The 22,583-nt window shown below is 50.1% G+C and overlaps 7 protein-coding genes and 1 non-coding gene across 8 annotated transcripts; 5 read left to right on the top strand and 3 right to left on the bottom strand.

Moving 5' to 3' along the window:
* Window positions 1-252: 252 nt before the first annotated feature.
* On the top strand, window positions 253-2,412 carry ASPZODRAFT_15007 (hypothetical protein; the record flags this gene model as incomplete). The annotated part of the gene is made up of 1 exon (XM_022725572.1): window positions 253-2,412. One exon carries the CDS (start codon window positions 253-255, stop codon window positions 2,410-2,412), a length of 2,160 nt encoding a protein of 719 aa, XP_022582066.1.
* A 1,979-nt stretch (window positions 2,413-4,391) lies between these two features.
* Window positions 4,392-8,064, top strand: ASPZODRAFT_15006 (hypothetical protein; the record flags this gene model as incomplete). The annotated part of the gene is made up of 5 exons (XM_022725567.1): window positions 4,392-4,414; window positions 4,491-4,596; window positions 6,215-6,603; window positions 6,669-6,864; window positions 6,910-8,064. 5 exons carry the CDS (start codon window positions 4,392-4,394, stop codon window positions 8,062-8,064), a joined length of 1,869 nt encoding a protein of 622 aa, XP_022582065.1.
* Window positions 8,065-8,958: 894 nt separating this feature from the next.
* ASPZODRAFT_1714101 (hypothetical protein) lies at window positions 8,959-12,609 on the top strand. The gene has a single exon (XM_022726966.1). It carries the CDS (start codon window positions 9,287-9,289, stop codon window positions 12,236-12,238), a length of 2,952 nt encoding a protein of 983 aa, XP_022582064.1. The 5' UTR covers window positions 8,959-9,286; the 3' UTR covers window positions 12,239-12,609.
* Window positions 12,610-13,075: 466 nt separating this feature from the next.
* On the bottom strand, window positions 13,076-13,174 carry ASPZODRAFT_t66. Its single transcript has one exon. It is a non-coding gene; the product is annotated as a tRNA-Ser (tRNA).
* Window positions 13,175-13,776: 602 nt separating this feature from the next.
* ASPZODRAFT_64023 (hypothetical protein) lies at window positions 13,777-15,353 on the top strand (the record flags this gene model as incomplete). Its single annotated transcript, XM_022729198.1, has 3 exons — window positions 13,777-14,122; window positions 14,175-14,615; window positions 14,695-15,353. 3 exons carry the CDS (start codon window positions 13,777-13,779, stop codon window positions 15,351-15,353), a joined length of 1,446 nt encoding a protein of 481 aa, XP_022582063.1.
* Window positions 15,354-15,385: 32 nt separating this feature from the next.
* On the bottom strand, window positions 15,386-17,599 carry ASPZODRAFT_1712425 (hypothetical protein). Its single transcript, XM_022726957.1, has 5 exons — window positions 17,554-17,599; window positions 17,380-17,502; window positions 16,913-17,299; window positions 16,202-16,841; window positions 15,386-16,097 (listed from the first exon to the last, which is right to left on the bottom strand). The coding sequence occupies exons 3-5, from the start codon at window positions 17,154-17,156 to the stop codon at window positions 15,527-15,529; spliced, it is 1,455 nt and encodes a 484-aa protein (XP_022582062.1). The 5' UTR covers window positions 17,157-17,299; window positions 17,380-17,502; window positions 17,554-17,599; the 3' UTR covers window positions 15,386-15,526.
* Window positions 17,600-19,580: 1,981 nt separating this feature from the next.
* On the top strand, window positions 19,581-21,504 carry ASPZODRAFT_64364 (hypothetical protein; the record flags this gene model as incomplete). The annotated part of the gene is made up of 4 exons (XM_022729224.1): window positions 19,581-19,930; window positions 20,004-20,380; window positions 20,459-20,735; window positions 20,796-21,504. The coding sequence occupies 4 exons, from the start codon at window positions 19,581-19,583 to the stop codon at window positions 21,502-21,504; spliced, it is 1,713 nt and encodes a 570-aa protein (XP_022582061.1).
* Window positions 21,505-21,529: 25 nt separating this feature from the next.
* Window positions 21,530-22,439, bottom strand: ASPZODRAFT_131073 (hypothetical protein). Its single transcript, XM_022722660.1, has 2 exons — window positions 22,289-22,439; window positions 21,530-22,218 (listed from the first exon to the last, which is right to left on the bottom strand). Exons 1-2 carry the CDS (start codon window positions 22,372-22,374, stop codon window positions 21,891-21,893), a joined length of 414 nt encoding a protein of 137 aa, XP_022582060.1. The 5' UTR covers window positions 22,375-22,439; the 3' UTR covers window positions 21,530-21,890.
* Between the last annotated feature and the right edge of the window lie 144 nt (window positions 22,440-22,583).

Raw genomic sequence — 22,583 nt, 5'->3', positions numbered from 1 at the left:
TCGGAGGTCAATATAATCAGGCTTCACCATCTATACAAATCTTTGATTACGATCGTGATCATCAGCTTACCACCATTTTGAACGACCCCCACCCCCACCTCCACAATGGGTTATGAGTATCAAGTCAGCGACTCCGCAGGAGGGTTGACAGCTCCAAATACCAACGAGATCCTTTTCTACACTTTCAAGCCATCACTCTCAGGTTGAACAACTATATACTGTTTGAACCGCTATTTATTTTCATCGGCAAAAATGGCCAGCGTTTCTCGTATTGATTGGCAGACGAGTGTGCTCACTGTGGTCATAACGCTGAACAATGGTGCGCCGGCGATTGCGAGCATCCTGCCCACAACAGATATATCTAGTGTGTCGATGACTTTTGTCCTCCCGGAGGAGGAGATTGTCCCTCTAGCTAGCATCCGACTCGTCGGCGAGGGGAACCAGCGGGACAAGACGTCCAAGGCGCTTGTGGGCAGCTACATCTCGACACGACTGCGATACCTCTCTCACAGTAAAGACAGTTTTGCAGGGTTCGAGGCCTTGGATATCTTGTCTGAAGACCCCGTCACGAAACTCAAAGTGACCACCCACCTGCGTGTATACCAAGGCGTCCCCTGTCTTCGCGCGCATACCACGGTGGAGAACGGCGGAACCTCTGACTTGGTCGTATCTCAAGTCACATCGCTGACCATTGGAGCGCTGACTAGTGGCACCAAATCCTGGTGGAGTGAATTCACTGTCAGCTCGGCGACCAACACGTGGTTCCGCGAGTGCCAATGGCATGAGCGAACCCTGTCGGAGGTCGGAGTTGACCACACGGGCCATTATGAACTAAATGAGGGTCATCATGCGTCATTCTCCACATTTGGTCACTCAAGTCGCGGCTCATTCTCGACATCTTCCTATTTGCCTATGGGGATGATCCGACGGAAAGACCGCCCGGAGGTCTGGCTGTGGCAGGTCGAGAATAACGGCTCGTGGCGGTGGGAGCTTGGGGACTATTACAACGATCTATATCTGGCCGCTGGCGGGCCAACCTCGATTGACCATGGGTGGCAGTTAAGACTCTTGCCAGGTCAGACATTTGATAGCGTTCCCATCGCGGTGTATCATGGCTTTCGGGGCGCCAACGCGGCGATGGGCACCTTGACCGAGTACCGTCGGCGCATCCGCCGCCCACACGAAGACAACGAGCGCTTGCCAGTCATTTTCAATGATTATATGAACTGCCTGATGGGCGATCCGACCGAGGAAAAGATTCTTGCGCTGCTGGAGCCTGTTAAGCGGTCTGGAGCTGAATACTTTGTCATCGATGCGGGCTGGTATGCCGAGGATGATGGTTGGTGGGATGATGTCGGCTTGTGGGAGCCGTCAAAGAGCCGGTTCCCATCGGGATTTGAGAACTTACTGGCAACCATCCGCGACAATGGTTTAATTCCTGGCCTATGGATCGAGCCTGAGGTGGTTGGTATGCGCAGCATCCTCGCCCAGACCTTGCCGGAAGACGCCTTCTTCCACGAGCAGGGCGTGCGGGTACTGGAACGGGGCCGTTACCAGCTTAACTTCAGCCACCCTGCCGTACGGGAGCGCATGGACTCGGTTATTGACAAGCTGGTGGTCCAGTACGGCGCTGGGTACTTCAAGTTCGACTACAACATTGAGGTCTGCTACGGAACAGACACAAACCCGGCCAATCCGACATGGACCAACCCCGGAGCAGGCCATCTGGACCACCAGCGCGGATATCTCGGCTGGGTTGCAGCAATACTTGACCGATACCCGCACCTGGTAATCGAGAACTGTTCGAGTGGCGGGCAGCGACTGGACTATGCGATGCTTGCAGTCCACCCGGTGCAATCAACGAGTGACCAGCAAGACCCCGTGTTGTATGCAGCCATCGCAGCGGCGATCCCCACCGCCGTGACACCTGAGCAGAGTGCGACATGGGCGTACCCGCAGCCGACCTGGAACGATGAGACCAATGCATTGACGGTGGTGAACAGTCTGCTGGGACGGGTACATCTCTCTGGCCCGCTGAACAAGCTGTGTGAGACGCAGTTCGCGCTCGTGGCGCAGGGCATCGAGGTGTACAAGGGCATCCGGGCGGGTCTCAAGACCGCGCTACCGTTTTGGCCGGGCGGGCTACCCAAGTGGCACGACGAATGGATCTCTTTGGGGATGAAACTGCGGGACAGTAGGTCCGTCTATCTCTCTGTTTGGCGGAGGAGGGGTGATGCCTCGACAAGGTTCCCGATATCTGTGTTTGCAGGACGGAGCAATGTCACAGTGACCATGCTCTATCCTACCACGCTCGGGGGCAGTGGCCAGTGGAACAGCGAAGAGAGTTCCATTGAGGTTTATCTTCCTACCTCTGTTTCTGCACGTTTATTCCTACTGGAGCTTGTTGACTAGGTTTACTGAATTGATTGACTGTGTATCCAACCACTCTTCTTCAAGAGAAGATTAAAGCAATTCTTCAGAACAATAAAGGTAAACAGTATCTGTAACCAATAGATTTTTGTTCTTCTTGGCTCCCTGTTCCTAGACAGGAGTACGGTTCACAAGACGAGTGCCAGGAACAACACGAGCGTGACGGGAGTAGAACAAATTGCCCGCGAGCCCCTCCAGGATTGCCCTTACATATCGGATCTGCTTAGCTGTGAGCTTGCCTGATTGTATGTGTCTCTTGTATACTGTATCAAGCTCCTTTTCAATACCAAGGGTGCTTAACCGCAAGACAGATTTTGCAGTCTCCCTGGATATACCGAGGAGCTTGCTCAAGGACCGCGACTCCATTAGTTCATGTAGACCCGGCTTTTTGAGCCTCCAACAGCCTTTTCTCGAAAAAGTAGGGGTCATTCGTGAGACTGAAGTGTGTGATATAAAGGTTCCACAACTCAGCCAAGGGTGTTTTCTAGGGGAGCAATCCTTGAACAACGTGGAGACCAGCATGGAGAATCTCCTGGATACATTTATTGACCCATTGCTAGAAAAACGGGGTTTTCCACTGTCGGTCGTACCGAAGAAGGTATTCGAGCTTATCCAATGCTGAATAGGTATATAGAACTCTTACCGGACCGTGTCCTTCGCAATCCATATCATCTAGATTATTAGCATCTATATAAGGCATCTACAAGGCAATGTACCGCCATGAATGAAGATAAGTTCGCCTTAATGATAACCTTTGCCTAGTTGGAGTGTGCGCTGGTGAAGCCTAGACTGTTGTACAGACAACAGTGTTAATCAAGCGGAGATCTCATTATTTAAATTCCCTGGAGCTAGAGCAGATCTGGCAGGGAAAGTCCCCTGCTGCCACTCTAACATCCTCCCAGTAATTAGGAAGGCAGTAGGCCAGGATAATCCCATATCACAAGGGTTTAAAGCAAACGCTATTCTTAAGACCAGTGACAGGTTCTTGGTGGGCATTCTGGAGATAGGAAAACAAAGTACCACTATACTATAGTTATAGTATAACTAATGAGTAGTGATGTCTCTTATTAGGGAATCACTGATATTGACTCTGATCAGTGATATAATCAGTTATATTATATCTATAATCTAATTAGAGGTAGTATACTCTTAGTCTTACTCTTATATTATCTTATATAGTTAAGCCTCCTATATATCTTTCTTAATATAATATATCACTATATTAAAATAGAAATCATAGGTATTCATTATGTCTTTATTCTACTAAGTTGATATCGGTCGCAATCCTACTGTGTAGTATGTATATAGTAAGGTACCTCTATAATAACAGCGCTAATACCGTCAGTTACTAGTCTATTACTAGTCTGTATTAAATCCCGCCGCTAAGCCCTAAAGATAGTGAAGAAACCATTAGAGAGAACAGGCTACTATGGGTTACGGCATAGGTAGTTACCTATGGAGTAGGTATGTACAACTTGGGTAACTATAGCTACCAGGTACCTAGACAGTAGACGCGGCTCCTTGCAGCAGCCACAGATGAATAGACAACGAACGGCCTTGAAGTTCTGATTCTTTGACAGTCGCCTACTCTAATGCCACTCCAGCAAGGAGCGGTCCTACAAAAAATACTTCACGCAATCTACGGCCAAGTATAAAAAAATAAAAACATACAACAGTAGGGATTCGCTGGTGGTCACCCACCCAACTACTAACCTACCGGCGTGTGGCTTAAGTACGGCTGAGCGGACGGGAAGCCCTGTTTTCCACACCCTGTGGTCGTATGTACTAACAGGTCATAAATGGAGGATTATATAGATAAAAAAACTTCAATTGACATGGTTACCGCGTGGCAGACGCCACAGAGAGCAATTGTGTTGTGAAAATCAATGAGGCCTCGTTCGACCCACAGTTCAGTCTGCCACATTGATTATCAAACTCATCCTGCTCTTTCGCTCTGAATCATGTACGAGGGCCATACTTGGCAGTCTTCCTTGGCCACGACCTGAGCAACCTCCAGGTAGAGTGATCTGCACATCCAATAACTAACCATTCTTTACCAGCCCCTGGACTAGCACCTTCGTGGGCTCGGAAAAGGTTCCAGACACATTCAAGGAGCCGGCGCTGGACGCTGCCATATTCTGGTTCCGTCCTCTACTGTTTGCCGATGTAAAAAGAAAAGAAAGAAAGAAAGAAAGAAAGAAAGAAAGAAAGAAAGAAGAAGAGATAAAACAAGCCTGAAGCAGGATAGTTGCTATGGCTCCAGCTAGATTATTCATATAGAATCACTTATATACTGTTTATTTGACTATTTATTTTTTTCTCTCTCTCTCCTGCCTCCCTCTGCTCTTTCTTATTGTGGCTCCTTCTAAAGGCTTTCATTCTTCATGATAATAACCCAGGTCATAGAACAGATCGTGATGCAGTGGGGCGTATGCAGAAAAAACCGTGGAGTTTAGCCAATGGGAAGACAGGATCTCTGGTGGCGCCTTCGTCGCCGGTGGACGGGCCGCCGGGGCCAATCCGTAGTTGGTTTAGCTTGCTAAAGTACTACCTAGGTGGTACCTGGTAGTATTACTGCTTAGTTATTTAAGCACTCGACAAGTATACATTCCAGGTACGTGATGAATCATGCTCAGGGAGAATATTGGAGTGGCCGTACAGGATATTTCTGGCCAAGTAAAAAGGTAAGCGAGCTGAACCAAAAGTTTGTTCCCGAATAGAGAAAAATAATAAAAAAATAAAAAAAATAATAAGCATAGGACTATGATTGTCAGAGATTACCTCCCTTGCCTCTATTTTAGTCTCTGTTAGATTCCATACCAACCTGGTAAAGATACGGAGGGAGACTTTTCCGGGGAGTAGACGGTTGAGTACCTGTGTTCTTGTGAAAGTAGGAGGTCGCGGAGGTTGATGGGCATATTTTGGAGTGTTGGAGTTGCTGGAGTCTGATAAGTTGGCATGCTCCAGGGTACCGAGGGTAGTTGAATTGGCTATATATTTTCTCGCTAGGCTTGGTGTTCCTTTAAGATTTGTATGGAGAATATAAAAAAAGGCAATTATTATCTCTAGAGGCTACTATATAGGGCCATAGGGGCCACAATAGGACTACTGTAATTACTGATGCTAATCTTTTTTCCCAATAGTTCAATATCCCTAGGCTTAGTATTATAGGTTTGATTATAATACCTAGTCACATAATAAGAGTAATACTGTAGACTTGGGATATTATAAGGATATTATTATTCTAGCTAATAGGTTATATATAGCCAAGCCTAGTGCTAGAGCCTAGGGTCAGTCTTAGATATTATAAGAGAGAAGATAATTATAAGGTTCTACCCTACCTTTATAGGCCCTAAGGGCTGCAACAGGACTATGGCGGCTAATGTTGATCTTTTGTCTTTGTGGTCTTGTGTCCCTAGGCCTAATCTTACAGCTGAGCGGACAGGAAACCCTGTTTTCCACACCTTATGATCAACATATAGATTGAGGTTATATGGATGATAGTATATAGCTTTAGGTAAGCCACAGTGAACTGAGTAGTTTATAAATATACTGTAGACGTAGAGTATATAACTACCAGTCTGAATTATCTACTACATAAGTCAGTAGTAGATATGAGCAAATATCTCCCGCCCCCACGAGGAACCGCCCCAGGAGCTGACAGATCCTTCCAAGAGTCGCCGATCATAAGAAATAATCAATTAAATGTAGTAATTGTGTCTATTTCTTATACATCATTTTCTTTTCTCTTGCTATCGATACCACGGATAGTCTAATTCTTTAGACCCCCGGCGATGAATGCTGGCCGTCAACAGCATCTTGGAACACCCTCAACACGACCGTCAACGGCAAGCTGTTGCACAACAGACCTCTAGCCGAACCGTGCTACCCGGGCGACAACTACGACGCCGATGCCTGCCAGTACATCAGCGACCAGTGGACCAACGCAACCATTGTTAGCGAGAATGCCGTGGGATACTCGTACCCGCTGGTCACAACATGTCCGCCCATCAACACCACTGTCGCCGCGTATCCGATCTGTGATCTCGGTACTGCACCCGTGTACACCATCAACGCAACGGAGGCGGCGGACGTCGCGGCGGGGATCAAGTTTGCCAAGGAGAACAATATCCGTTTGGTGATCAAGAATACCGGGCATGACGGGAGAGGAAGGTAAATACATAAACACATATCAAATCACATTGTTAATCATACTATATGCTGATTGATCCGGCTAGATCACAAGGTTATGGATCTCTAATGATCTGGATCAAGTACATCGATAGTGGCCTCGCCTATCAACCGCGGTATAACTCGTCTTGTGCGTCAAACTGGACCGGAGCAGCTTTCACCGTCGGAGGTGGATATATATGGGGAGACGTGTACGACGCTGCTGCGGAGCATGGAATGGTTGCCGTTGGTGGTGATGATCGGGTATGTACACCGTATTTGTCTCGGCAATTCACTAATCCATAATAGACCGTCGGAGTGATTGGAGGATATATGCAAGGTGGCGGTCATGGCCCCGCCAGCCACGACTTTGGCCTTGCAGCCGACCAGGTGCTGGACATGACTGTGGTACTGGCCACGGGCGAGACGGTGACGGCCAACGCATGTCAATATGCGGATCTGTTCACGGCGCTGCGCGGCGGCGGTGGCGGGACCTATGGCGTCGTCATCTCTGCAACCATCAAGCTGCACCCCAGTGCTCCCATGATCGGCCAGGTACTCAGTGTCGTACCCCTGAACGCGAGTGTGGCAGCGTTGCTCAACGTCTCCGCACAAATTACCGCCAGGTATCCCACCGTCATGGACGCTGGGTTCTCCGGATACGGATATCTAGGAACCAGCTCGTTGCTCGACCCGTCCCTGACGGCTGAGGGGCTCTACACTCACACGATCGCCAAGAGGTTGCCCGACACCAATACCAGTGCCAGTTGGGAGGCTGCCAAGGAGGAGCTGGAAGATAAACTGGTGGCCGATCTAATAGCCTACAACAGCACGGACCTCTACGTCAGCGTCGAGTACTACAACTTCTCCTCCTTTGTCGACTACTACGATGCGATTGGTGGGGGGGAGTCGAGCGTCGGCACGAGCGACATCCTCATCACCTCGCGGCTGTTCGACAAGGCATCCCTGGAAGACAACGCGGAAAATCTGGCGGAAATGATGCATACGATCTTTTCTACCGAGGGAGACAACAGCACCCTCACGCTCGAGGGGGTCGTGCTCAACAACTGTCTAGTAGCGGGCGGTCAAGTGCTGGAGGAGACCCCCTACACCTCTGTGCAGCCCTCATGGCGGCGGGCGTACGTTCTGGCCAACCTCATCGCCTTCTGGGGCCCAGGCCTCGACACGCTGGAGATCCAGCGCGTTCGTGACGACGTCACCTACCGCAAGATGGACGCCATGCGCAGGCTCACCCCTGGGATGGGCAGCTACTTAAACGAAGCCGACTCGCTGGATCCGCAGTGGAAGGAGGACTTTTACGGCACCAACTATGACTGGCTGACAGCCGTCAAGCACAAGTATGACCCCGACGGTGTGTTTTATTGCTATCGCTGTATCGGCAGTCTGGGGTGGTCAGAGGATGTGCGGAATAGCCTGGGATATGGGCCATTGTGTCAGACTTGACTGCTAGCTGTAACAAGGACAAACAGAGGTTTTCAATCGACCTTTCAAGGATCAATCTAATGCCAAGGCCAGAGATTGTGGGAAAGCTCTGACAAGGTTCCTCTGGTGGTTATTAATAGTTTGATTAGATCTCCATAGCACATGGGCTCTTCATAGGGCTACGATAAGCCAGTCGAATACTCTGCCTCCCCCACTCTCTCCTTGTACATCTGTCATTGAGTATAAGGTCCACTGGTTTCCACTGATTCTATCGAGTAATTCTTCTTTGGTCAATCTACCCGATAGTCAGATCTCGACCTTATTTGACGAGAAGCTTTTCATAGTGGAAGTTTTTCTTGATTAATAAGGTACAACGTCTCTGTATACAATTATCTAATCAAACATCCTAGTAATATAGTTAACTAGCCTCCAACCTTATGTAGGTACAGAGTATGTAGTATGGAGTATGTCCAAGACGTCGGATAAAAACTACATAACCAGGATACACTATCGAAGCCACGTCAACAACCATGACTACGGAGTACATCCAGCTGAACGACTAGACGGGTCAAGCAGCGCCTCAAAGTATTATTCTGTTCTCTTATATGAAAACTATATACTAATAGTAATAGTACATAGTATATTTACATAGTATATACTTACTAGTTATACTATAGTTAAAGCTAGTTAACTACTAACTAGTTAGATAGTATCATGATACTATTGGTACACCATTCACCTTTACTACAATTTCACACAAAGTCAATTGATAATATCAATAAGGAGGAAAGAAAGAAAAAAAACCTCCTCGTCGGCCTGTTTTTCCTCTTTTCCCACGCCTAACCGCATTCCGCTAGATCAGCTGACCGGCCTCGCCTATTGTGACCTCGTCTTGATTCTTCAACCTCCTGAACCAACAACCAGAGCGTTTGACGAGCTGTGGCTTTGACAACCGACGGCAGGATTCAATAATACCTTCCATTCAGCTCTGCTTTGCTCCGCGATGGATCAACTCAGGCGTCAACTTTATATAAGGTCTTACCCGCCAGGCTGAGAGAGCCCACGAGGTCTCCAGGGTTTTCCTCGCTGAGCCGCCAAACACTGCTTTCGAGCGTCCTCCCTCTTTCACTCTCTCTTTTTTTTTTCCTTCTCTCTTACAAAAACTTATTTAGTTCGCTCGTTTTGAACCCCCCCCCCCCCCCCAACACACACACATATACCCTGTCTGGGATAATCATTCACCATGGCTCTCGCGGTGAGGGATTGCTCTTCGGCGAACGTCATCCAGGGCGGCTCGTCCGACTACACTTCATACTGGTCGACGTATTATGGTCCCAACCCAGAGACTTTCACCGTCGTCAGTACCGGGGGTCCGGATGACGGTGCTTATCTTGAGATGGACGACTTTAGCTATGGCTGGGCTCTCGTCCGACAGAACATCGCCTCGGTGACCGTGGGACAAGAGTACGATGTGTCCATGTACTGGGATATCACGACCGTTGTCGAGGCAGAATGTGAATTGTCGGTCGCCATCGATTCGACCTCGTTCATGGCCGCCGCGGCCAGCATCGCCGGCTACGGTGACCATCTGTCGACCGGTTGGCAGGAGGTCTCGGGGACCTATACGCCCACCGATAGCACGGGCATTCCGTTTGTGATCACCATCTCCTGCTCCGAGGGAGCTAATGCTACCAACCCGGTCATCGGGCTGGCGGATATCTCAATGATCCCCTCCGACTGCGGTTCTTCTTCCTCCTCGTCTGCCTCTGTCGCCGTCGCCTCGTCAACGGTTGCTGCCGCCTCGGCTGCTACCAGCACTGATGTATCTCTGGGTGCCGTTCCCACTGACGACATCAGCACCATGGTTCTTTCCACCAGCACGGCTTCTGACTCTACTACCACTAGCACTGACTCTGTGGCTGCCATTCCCACCGATGATATCAGCACTCTGGTCGTGATTCTTTCCACCAGCACTGCGTCTGACTCGGCGACTGCCACCAGCTCTACCGCGGCTTCCGCCTCGGCGAGCGCTAGTGTCATTTCTGCCAGCACTACCGACGGTGTGTCTCTTGAAACCACCGAATCGGTCGATTCCAATTCTACCAGCTCCGTCAGTGGCTCCTGGGAGGTCGTGGACGATGCCTCTTCAAAGAGGCGCAAGAGATCCTCGGGCGTCTCCTGCACTCTGTCCGTCTTGGATGGTAGTGATGTGCTATCCAGCACCACTCTGTCCGCCGGGGAGTCCGGAACTTTCTCCGCCTGTGTTGCCGCTGATTCCTCCGCCTCCTCGGATGGCTCAGATGTCACCCTCGAGGTTTCCTGCTCTGGCTCGGGTGCAACCGTCGAGATCACCGGGGTTTCCGTGAGCTCCACCAACGCCGCTGCCCAAGAATGTGCCGCGGCCATTGCTGCTGCCTCCAGCTCTGTCGCTGCCATCCAACCTGCTTCTTCTTCTTCTTCTGTCGCTCCTGCGTCCATCCCTTCGTCTGTCGGAACTACCTCCGTGGGCACCCCGGGCGCGCACCCTAGCTCTGCCACTCGTTCTTACCCCGTGTTCCCCTCGTCTCTTTTCACCCACTCGCAAAGCCCTACCCCGACTCCCAGCTCGGGATCTGTCTCTGGCTCTGGCTCCGGCAACGGCTCTGGCAACGGCTCTGGCTCCGGCTCTGGATCTGGCAACGGCTCTGGCAACGGCTCTGGCAACGGCTCTGGCAACGGCTCTGGCTCCGGCTCTGGATCTGGCAACGGCTCTGGCAACGGCTCTGGCAACGGCTCCGGATCTGGCAACGGCTCTGGATCTGGCAACGGCTCTGGCAACGGCTCTGGAAACGACTCTGGCAACGGCTATACTACCTCTATTGTATACACTACTTCTGTCCACACCGTCACGGCTTGCCCAACTTTCGTCACCAACTGCCCGGCATCTGAGAAGACTACCTACCTCACCACAGAGACTGTTGAGGCCTACACCACCATTTGCCCCTTGACCGAGTCTCATAATGGCGCCCCCTACAGTGCCACTGGGACTGGTACCACCGCAACTACCACTGAGACCGGCGCCGTCACAACTGCCACTTCGGGATCGTCTGGATCGTCTGGCTCGTCTGGCTCGTCTGGATCATCTGGCTCGTCTGGCTCCAGCTCTTCTAGCTCTGGCTCGTCTGGATCGTCTGGATCGTCTGGATCGTCTGGATCGTCTGGATCGTCTGGATCGTCTGGATCGTCTGGATCATCCGGCTCGTCTGGCTCCAGCTCTTCTAGCTCTGGCTCGTCTGGCTCGTCCGGATCGTCCGGCTCGTCTGGTTCCTCTGGCTCTAGCTCTTCTGGATCATCGAGCTCCAGCTCTTCTGGCTCCTCTGGCTCCAGCTCTTCTAGCTCTGGCTCGTCTGGCTCGTCCGGATCGTCCGGCTCGTCTGGTTCCTCTGGCTCTAGCTCTTCTGGATCATCGAGCTCCAGCTCTTCTGGCTCCTCTGGCTCCAGCTCTTCTAGCTCCGGCTCGTCTGGTTCCTCTGGCTCTAGCTCTTCTGGATCATCGAGCTCCAGCTCCTCTGGCTCCAGCACTTCTAGCTCCTCTGGCTCTAGCTCGTCTGGCTCCTCCGGCTCGTCTGGTTCCTCTGGCTCGTCTGGCTCGTCCGGATCGTCCGGCTCGTCTGGCTCCTCTGGCTCCAGCTCTTCTAGCTCCGGCTCGTCTGGTTCCTCTGGTTCCTCTGGCTCCAGCTCCAGCTCCTCTGGCTCCGGCTCCGGCTCCTCTGGCTCCAGCACTTCTAGCTCCTCTGGCTCTAGCTCGTCTGGCTCCTCCGGCTCGTCTGGCTCGTCTGGCTCGTCTAGTTCTTCTGGATCTTCCGGCTCTGGCTCTAGCTCTTCTGGCTCTAGCTCTTCTGGTTCCTCTGGTTCCTCTGGCTCCAGCTCCGGCTCTTCTATCTCTAGCTCTTCTGGCTCTAGCTCTTCTGGATCTCCTGGCTCGTCTGGATCTTCTAGCTCTGGCTCTGGCTTGCCTGGATCCGGCTCCGGGTCTGCATCTTCGTCTGCATCTTCTTCTGCAGCCTCCTCCGTGGCCGCTTTCTCGTCTGCAGTCTCCTCCGGAGTCACTTCTTCCACGTCCGCGACAGCGCCCGCGTACACTGGCGGTGCCTCCATGCTGTCCTCTTCGGTTCTGACCTGCATGCTTGGCCTGTTCGTCGCCTTGATGATGTAGAACTTCATTCCTTCTATATCTTAATCATAATTATAATTTCTTCACGTCATATAGACGAGTTTCAACCTCTTACTACCTGGTAAACACTTTTTCTCTCTTCTATTTTTATTGAGGGAGCAGCTCCGGTAACTATTGCCGACCAAAGGAGCTTACTACATACGCACAGACAAAGCCCCAGTCAAGATGGATGGAGTACATACGTACTGGTAAGTTATATAGTTAGTTACAGCTAGGCAGTGGGTAAGTAGTGGTACTTATTCCATGCTCACACTGAGCAGCATCATTATTCTGTATAGTGGTCTAGCAAGCATTTAATGAGGTTCTGTGGTCTATAGATAATAGTATCGTCACCACCAATTTCTCCAAATGAGCTCTATTTGTAGTATTATTTAATCTTACCACGCCTTTGACGTCTGTTGAGGTATTCATATGGTTTGGAGAGTAAATTGTTTCAACTTCTCAGTAGGCAGATAAAGATAGATGTAGATGAATAGCCGATGGTGTTCTAGTTCTACTAGTTATTGGTCTAATTTCAATGTACTACCGCATCTAGAGGAGGAATGAGACGGCTATTTAAAAAACACGCAAGGTATGTAGTACTTCTTATGTGGTTTTTATCCGTTATCCTAGACCCCCCCTTTTTTACTCCATACAAAAACTGTAGTCTTGTGATAGTCAAGGCACCACCTACCTTCACATCCATCGCTGTCTCCGTGTTGGTAGTCGGATAGAATCCAGTCTATACTTTTTGTTCGATTCGAGAATTTGGATTGAGCAATGGATATAGACCTAGAGTGTATTGAATATGAATAAAGATAAAATAATAAAAAAGGAAAGCGACAGCTGCATGATTCGAACATGCGCGGGCGAACCCACTACATTGCGTGGTCGTGAGACCATTCGAGTGTAGCTCCTTAACCACTCGGACAAACTGCCTTGATGTGTGTTCGGCTAGGTTTCTGGTTATCTAAGCTCTTCAGTTGCTGGTATATGCAGTTGAATTCAGCAGTCGCATTCAGAAAATATATTTATGGGTAATTTACATAGTAACTTATAGGTAAGAAGAAGAGAAGAAAAAAATATTATTGGTATGGATTAATATGAAACTGTAACATACTCTCCATATCTCAGATAAGTATATATAAAACATCACCTATGAGTGGTTGTGGAATCGACAGGATAAGTAACCTACTATAATTGTATTCTATGATGGTCCAAAGGCTATACAGGAAAAGAAACATATAAGCCATACTACAGGTCTATACGATAATAAAGAAAACCACACCATCACAAAGAAGTGCCCAGGGTGTATTTGTAAAAGGAAACATCACGTGACCAAACCCAGGCAAGAGTGGCTGACGTTGTTTGGCCGGAGGAGCTCAGACGAGTTGACCGTCTCCTCCCCGAACAGCTTCACCTTCAACCCACCCCAGCTGATAACATCGCATCTCCTTTGATATTCTCACTCGGTTAATTACCGAAGCTCGCCCCCCCCAAACATCCCATAATAGAACCGTCTAACGCCCGATTCTCCCATCATGTCCACCCTTGAAGACCTCGATGATCTTGAGCGGGAAGAGAGAGAGAAGAAGAAGGACACGGGCGATGGCGATGGCAAGACACCCAATGGAGGCGAGGATGCGGAGATGAAGGACGCCGAAAAGAAGGAGGACGAGGACGAGCTGTTGGACGACGAGATCCTCCGCTCAAACACCGCAGACATCGTCAAGCGGCGGCGGATGCTGGAAAACGAGCTTCGCATCATGAAGAGTGAATACCAGCGCCTGACACACGAACAAAACACGATGAAGGAGAAGGTGAAGGATAACATGGAGAAGATCGAGAACAACAGGTACGGACGGGGCTCCCTCAAAAAAACGCAGCGTATTTTGCTGCTGTAGTGGCTATCTCCAAACCACACACAGAAAATTACAAGTGCTAACAAACCGCTTCTCCCACAGGCAACTACCCTATCTTGTCGGGAACGTGGTAGAACTGTTAGATCTGGACGTCGAGGCTGAGGCTGCCGAGGAGGGCGCCAACATCGATCTTGACGCCACCCGGGTGGGCAAGTCGGCCGTCATCAAAACATCTACCCGACAGACGATCTTCCTTCCCCTTATCGGTCTCGTTGACCACGAAAAGCTCAAGCCCGGTGACCTGATCGGTGTGAACAAGGACTCCTACCTTGTCCTGGACACTTTACCGGCAGAGTACGACAACCGAGTAAAGGCCATGGAGGTCGACGAGAAGCCCACCGAGAAGTACACTGATATCGGAGGGTTGGACAAGCAAATCGAAGAGATCGTGGAAGCCATCGTATGGCCGATGAAGGAGGCAGAGCGGTTCAAGAAGCTCGGCATCAAAGCACCAAAAGGTTTGTCTTTTGCCTTTACCTTTACCTTTACTTCTACCCTAACCGCGACAATGTCCACTGACACAATCCTTGTTTGTAGGTGCCCTGATGTACGGCCCCCCCGGAACCGGTAAAACGCTACTTGCCCGTGCGTGCGCGGCAGAGACCAACGCCACTTTCCTCAAGCTCGCGGGCCCCCAGCTCGTGCAGATGTTTATCGGAGACGGCGCCAAGCTTGTCCGCGACTGCTTTGCCCTTGCCAAGGAAAAGGCCCCCTCGATCATCTTCATCGACGAGTTGGACGCCGTGGGCACGAAACGCTTCGACTCGGAAAAGTCCGGTGATCGTGAAGTGCAGCGAACCATGCTCGAGCTGCTGAACCAGCTCGACGGGTTCGCCTCGGACGACCGCATCAAGGTCCTCGCCGCCACCAACCGAGTCGACGTCCTGGACCCGGCTCTGCTCCGCTCGGGCCGTTTGGATCGCAAGATCGAATTCCCCCTGCCCAACGAGGAGGCCCGCGCCAACATCCTGCAGATCCATTCGCGCAAGATGGCCGTCGAGGACAGCGTCAACTGGGCGGAGCTGGCTCGTAGCACGGACGAGTTCGGCGGCGCCATGCTCAAGGCCGTCTGCGTCGAGGCTGGCATGATCGCCTTGCGTAAGGGAATGAGCAAGGTCGGCCACGAGAACTACGTCGACGCCATCGCAGAGGTCCAGGCCAAGAAGAAGGATACAAACATGGGCATCTATGTCTAAACACACACCCCTTTGGATCGTGTTTGTAGATTCTTTCTTTTTCTTAATGCTCCATGGCCCCTTCAATACATTGGTATTTTATGATTTTTCTCTAGACGTAGAAAAAAAGACACTGATGGAGTATTCGGCTTGAACGATAAGATAAATTTATTCCATATATAAAGCATAGCTGACTATTTAAGAGCCAGCTTCTCGCCCGCTCTCCGATTCCACTCCGCTAGCTCTCTGCATAAACCATCCATAGTCGTCAGGGGCGGATTATAACCCAGCCCACCCTGATCGGGGCTCTTTCTCGCCCCGCGGTCGTCGGCTAGGACGTGCACCTGGGAGATGTTCAGGGTAGCCGGCTGGAGCTGGTGCAGCGGGCTCGGCACGGGAGATAGGAAGTGGGACAGATAGCGGTACTGAAGGAAGGCATACGCCTCGACCAGGTAGGCGAGGAGCATCATCGGGACGGCGGGGACGATTGGAAATGTCGTCGGGGTGATGGAGAGGGTGCTCAGTAAGAGGTAGATGTCCTTGAAGGCTGGGGCGGGGCCCAGGTCGCAGATAACGAAGACTTGGCCGCCGATGTCTGGCAGAGAAGGAGAAAAAGAAGAAGAAGAAGTAGGAGATCTATCTTTTTCTTTGGTCTTCTCTTCTGAAGGCAGAGCAGAGAGCTCGATTAGACGCTGCTCGTAGAGGAGGTGGGCGAGGGACACGTTTTCCGCGTTGGACCAGGATTGGACGATGTTCGGGATCCATCTGTACTGGTGGGTTAGTTTTCTGGAGGCCCTTTTATATTTATTTATTGACTTCTGTCTTTCTTCATTTCATTTCTTTCTTGGGACTTCTTGGGGTAGACATACGAAGGATTGTTGCCGGACAGGAGATATGTACCTGTCACAGAGCCGTAACCTCCAATGCCGTAAACCGCGTTGGTAGGCCGGATGCACCCCGTGCGGAAATTCGATTGTGGATCGTCTGCTCCCTGGACCACCTTCTCTGAAGCAAGTTTGGAAACGGCGTAATTGCCGAAGAATTCGTCATGCCTCCTCGGGAGCTCCATCGACTCGCTCATAATCTGCACTATTCTCTTTGGCTGTTTCGTCCAGGGAGCGATCCAGTACCACGGCCGATGGATACCTACGGAGCCAGACGAAGTCGAGATGAGACAGCTTGTACCGGCATTCTTGGCAGCCCTGACAACGTTCCTGGTCCCATCCACGTTGACTTTGGTGCATTGGGGGAGGTAAATCTTGTATCGCTCCCACGACCGCAACACAGCCGCGGTGAGAAAAACTGTTAATTGGAGATGTGCTACATGCTGCGGCCATGGCTGCGAGAATGCATTCTCCACCGAGGCTTCATCGCTGATGTCAGTCTTGAGGTAAGCCACACCTTGGTTAAGGAGTTCCTGGCGAGGTGCTTGAAGGTCGAGGATGCGAATTGTAGCCGGGTTCTCTCCTCGAGCAATCAGATGGGTGACTATCCAACCACCGACAAGACCTAAGCCGAGAAAATTAGACTCTTGACTAGCGGTGGAGTATACGACGGACGATGAGATGGATACTAAGTACCTGATCCGCCAACAACAATATACCTCCGCTGCTGCTTCAGAGGAAGACTTTTGGCTACATCGATTGGGCTCTCAATGTGCCTTTTGTATGCCTCCCGGATCTCGTCGACTGTCCAACGATGTGGGGAGAGCCGACGAGCCTCCTCGGGCATGGTGGTAAGCACACGGTTGACATGGCAAAAATAGAGGACCAGCAAGCCAATTGCGCCTGAGGCCCAGAGAGTCGTGCTTATAATTTCCGGCATGGTGATGTGCTCAAGTCTATGTTGATGTGTTCAAGTCTATATTGACGTGCTCAAGTCTGTGCAGTTGACACATTCTGCTGTGTAACGTGTTTGCCTTGAGAAGTTGAAATGCGAGGCAGGGTTCATATAGCTATTAGCTGGTCCTAAATACAGCTAGTGCTCATCTTAGCCTTTCCAGCTTGGATTACGTGGAATTAGGCAGACTGGGTGGGGATAGCCTGACTCTCCAGTAATAGACAATAGCCAAACCACCCAATTGATTGACTCTCTTTTGTTACCGACACAAGCCGGATCTGCCATCGAAAGTGAGGTAAAACCAATCAACATCGAATTTTTTCACTACTCTCTTCTGCATTATTAGACCAGCCTGGAAGATCTGGGCATTGGAGAAACGTACCTGGGATGGAGACAGAGCGGGGAATTCCTTAGCGAGAGGCGGGAGCTACGGTAGAACAACGCGATCTGAGTGGATTCCAATCATAAACGATGCTCAATGGGAACCAGATAGAAACTATTGAAAATCCGAGCAGAGACGTAGAGTAACGGCAGTCTGGACAGAATCTCGCCATTCTTAGGTGACGTTATTCTTGGTGCAGAAGTTCGCGTGTCCATCTCGATGCGATAGTCGACTGGATGATGCATCCTGAACCGTGATTTGGTCTGACTTGGACACAGTTGTATGACTGGGAGTGTTTGTACCTCGACAATGGATAACGAACGAATTCCCTACCGAGGAAGGAATGGAGTTCAGTCAAAATGAATTCAATGCCCACCTCAAGTCATGTGGGCGCCACGTGCCTAAGATCATGTGACTACATACCTGCGGGGCCGCGGGCAGCGGCTGCACTTCCTTCCTTTTCCATTCTTTTGGGGAGAGAGAGAGAATGTTTCCAGTCACTTCTTTGCCCCTGTCAAGAACCATGTCCTCCCCCTTCGACCTATTCTCTGACGATAATAATAGGATTGCCTAGGTAAGCCATCGTCTATTCATTCTTTTTGCATCCTTGGTTTGGTCCGGGGAATCCTGGCCAGCTTCGAGCCTCCCACGTGTGTGCCTGGAACCAAGCCATCAACCTAATCTCAACGACTGCGTCCAGAATAACTACAGGGAATCTCATCAACGATAACAATACACTCGCGACAGACGATCGACTTATCATGTTTCAATCAGCTGTCGGTTTAACAGCGGTTAGTCTGCGGACTAATTCCGCTTCCAATGCCAAGGTTGAACCGTCTCCCTCTCCACCCGGCAAACCGGCACCACAAAGCTCGGTTCTCGACCTGTTCTTTGGGGTCCAACCCAGTCAGGTATGCCCTTGGGCACCAATCGATTCACTATAATCCCCTGAAGCCGAGATAGTAGAAGCCTGAAGGCCTCTAGGGCTCCCGCCGGGAACTTTTCCATACGAAACCATACTACATATGTCATAGAGTCGCGGCTTCTGAATTGCTGATAGGGCTAGTTATCGAATCCTCGACCGTACAGCATGAATGCTGGATCAACACACCAACAGGAAAATGATACACAACACCCCTCAGAAATACTACCTACTATATACTACTTGTATGCTGATGGTCAAGAAGACCAAAGCCACAACCGTGTCTATGCGAATCTTTTATGGTCTAAATTGCTATCCGGCGGCTTTGGCCCTGACGGACGTCCCACATGGTGCCCCCCCGGTATCATGGACCCGGCGGTTCTTAAAAAAAAAACACCCAAAACGCCCAAAATTAATAATTGTCGCCGAGATCAGCGATCACTGACGAGCAAGGAATCGCCCATGCTTTCCACTTGCTTTTGCTGTCTTTCTCCTGCATCTCTTTGCTGCGGCAGATAGCTAGCCCGGCGACTCAATGAGCGGTCATGGGAGAAGTTGCCCTCATGGAATAAATAATAGTATAACTAATGCTGGTCTTCTTATCAGCTCCATGACTCCACATGGCTAGCCACCTTCCAGGACGCTAAGGTCTCGAGTCGTGAGTCGTTACTATGCAAGATGTGCCCATGGACCCGTCACGTCAGATTTACGGAGGATCTTTTAAGCCAATTATTATTCTTAAACAGCTTCGGCTCCCTGAAAAATGGCCATGCCTGGATAGTCATGCTGAACTGAACATCAGAATGATCAAATAGTGTACCCCGTACAAGTTTGACCATTTCCCCTGCTGAGTTTTGTCACTATCTTGCGCAGAATTTCCCATACTCTTCCAAAACCAGAAGGAAATTCTTTTTTTGAAGCAAATGACCCCAAGCCCTCATATTTTTTTTTCGCAATCTAAAACCCTAGACTACCGATTTGACCATCAGAGAAACCTGCCAATAAAAGCTTCACTCTATTCAATATCGAGACGGCCAAAATAAAATTAGATTTTGGTGTATAGAGAGCCATCTTTTTGGCACTCTAGCACCCTAGCCATAAAAGAATGTCTTCCTCACAGTCACAAGATGTCGCTCCGGACCAAAAGGCACAGCTAGAAACTGACGGGAAGAAGAACGCTTCGACCGACGTGATTTCCATTGCCGAGAGTTATTCGTCGGAGGACACCATCGACGACAATGTCGAGGAACTGGGAAAAACTCTGACAACACGGATGTCTCGATTGTCAGAGCCCTCACTGGCACGGAAAGTAACATCGGTTCGAACGAACGGCACGACGGATCCCAGCTACGAAGTCGACTGGGAAAGTGAGGAGGACCGGGAAAATCCCAAGAATTGGCCTGTGCCGTATAAGGTTATGTCGGTGACGATGCTGTCATGGAATACTTTGATCATGTTAGTCTTGACGAGGAATCTGTGTTTCTCTTCTTCTTTTGATGGACAAACGCCGATTAATTGCTTCTGACAGTGTGCTCTATTCAACATCATATACGGCTGGAACGGCCCAGATTGCAGAATATTTTGGAACGTCTCAGATCATCACCACGCTCGGTCTGACCTTCTACCTGATCGGTCTCGCTTTCGGGTCCATGTTCATGGCCCCCCTGAGTGAAGTCTACGGCCGAAAGCCTGTTTGTGTGGGTTGTCTGACAGTCTTCACCCTGATGATCATTCCATGCGCCCTGGCCACATCAATCACCGAGCTGATCGTTGTCCGCTTCGTCGGTGCCTTCTTCGGGAGTGTGATGATCTCCACAGCTCCTGGAATGGTTGCCGATCTCGCGACTGACCAGAACCGAGCCTTGTATATGTCCTTTTGGAGTATTGGCCCTCTGAACGGCCCTGGTACGTATAAGACTTTTCTTTATCTAGACTTGGGTCTATCTGCGACACAGACAAAATCAACTAATACGCTCTAACTAGTGGTTGGACCCATCATTGGAGGCTTTGTGACGCAATATCTTGGCTGGAGATGGATGGACTGGATCGGGTTGATCTTGTCCGGTATCGCGCTGGCTTTTGCTCTGATCATGAAGGAGACCTACGGGCCTGTTCTGTTACAGAGAAAGGCGGCTGATATGCGCAAGACGACCGGCGATTCTCGCTGGTGGAGCCGATACGACCAAAAGGCCAGCGTGGTGGAGGTCTTGAAAATCAACCTGAGCAGACCGTTCATCATGGCCGTCACGGAGCCGATTTGGTATGTTCCCTTTCCCATGAAACACATGCCCTAATCGAAGTTAATGTTCCTCTTGTGCAGCATTTTCTGGAATATATATATCGGAATCGTTTACTCCATTCTATACTTGTGTTTTGTCGCGTATCCCATCGTCTTCGAGGACATTCGCGGCTGGTCGACCGGTCTCTCCGGCCTTGCATTCCTGGGGATCGGTAGCGGGTGTCTCATCATGATCGCATGCGAGCCTTTGATCCGTCGTATGATTAACAGACACAAGGTCGATCCTGAAACCGGCTCGGTGCCCCCCGAAGCCATGGTCTCCATCATCTGTGTCGGCGCCGTTTTGATCCCGATTGGTGAGTTGTGGTTTGCCTGGACGTGCTCCCCAGCCACGATCCACTGGATTGTGCCCATTATTGCCGGCGTGTTCTTCGGAGCAGGAAACACAGCCGTCTTCATCTACTCGTCCAACTACCTCACTTATAGCTATGGCGTGTATGCCGCCTCTGCCTTGGCCGGTAATTCGGTCATCCGGAGTGTCTTGGGCGGCGTGCTCCCCCTTGCAGGCTCATACATGTATGCGGCAATCGGCGCTAACTGGTCCGGTACGCTTCTGGGATTGTTAGAAGTTGCCATCATCCCGATTCCAGTGATCTTCTATCTGTATGGATACAAAATTAGACAGAAAAGTGCTCTCATCGTCAAAATGCAAGAGGATAAGAGGAGACTGGAAGGGAAACGGAACCGACGAATGCAACGAGAAGCAGAAAAGCAGGCAGAGGAAGTATAGCGCTCCCAATTCTCGATTCACTCGCCAAAAAAAAAAAAAAAAAAAAAAAAAAAAAACCCTCATCCCCCATCCCCCTTTCCACCAAAATCGGAGCATTTCAGGTTTGCCTTTTGCCTTGCAAAAATTTCTATAGACAATTGCATATATAACTAATTTCGGCACTTTCGGTGTTGGGGTGGATTATGACAACGCAAATTTGGATATTTGCATGAAATATGCATTGATGGAAGCAGTTCCAAACATCAGAATACACAGAAATTGACATTTCTACTAAAATAGCAAATTGTTTCTTTTAAAGAAAGGAAGATGTCTTGACCAGCCCAGTTTGTCTTTTGCTCGGATAGCCGAAGACGTGTGAAGGAAGATGTAGCCTCTTAAATTCAAGCTTACCGTCGGAACACATGGTCGACGTCTTGCGCATCGCAGAGTATTCTCTCGTACTCCCCTATGCGGACTGCTTCTGCGGAGAAGACCATGATTGCCTCAATGTATATGGCACGAGTCGTCGCGATGGGACTCGAATTGAGGTGATCTCGATCCTTGACTCTCACGTAGCCAAGGACGTTCAGCCATGCGCCAATACGCAGATCATCAGCTTTCATGGTTTCTAGGAGGAGATTGATATCGACAGAGACAATGGTAGGGTCGCCATTCTTCCGGGAGAAATTGTGTTGTAGGATCAGATGGCCCGTTGAGACATGATAGGCGGAGACACTAGGATGGACATATTAGCTGCCCGAAGGAAAAAAAGAAATTAAAGAGAAGTTTCATCTTCATCACCTACCACCCTAAAAAGCGGACCTTAGTGTCAGCGGGGAGAGATGAGAGTTGTGAGAGAAACACCCGTTGTGAGGGAAGCGGCCCATTCATCCCTCAGCAACAATACTAAATAATCATCTAGCAGAAATTGTGAACCGCTGAAGCAGTTGAAGCCTGCCCGCCGCTATTTTATCCTCCACAACGTGTTTGTTTGATGAACTATCGGAGGGGAAGTGATGCTTGATCGTTAAGGAATAGATTAGGCTTTCTCCCCACGTGACGGATCGGCTACGATAGGCTTAGCGTGCATGTCATAGAGG

This window comes from Penicilliopsis zonata, assembly GCF_001890105.1.
Source record: "Penicilliopsis zonata CBS 506.65 unplaced genomic scaffold ASPZOscaffold_5, whole genome shotgun sequence".
Taxonomy (NCBI): domain Eukaryota; kingdom Fungi; phylum Ascomycota; class Eurotiomycetes; order Eurotiales; family Aspergillaceae; genus Penicilliopsis; species Penicilliopsis zonata.
The sequence above is the reverse complement of the archived record's forward strand: the minus strand, read 5'-3'. Positions and strand labels throughout refer to the sequence as shown.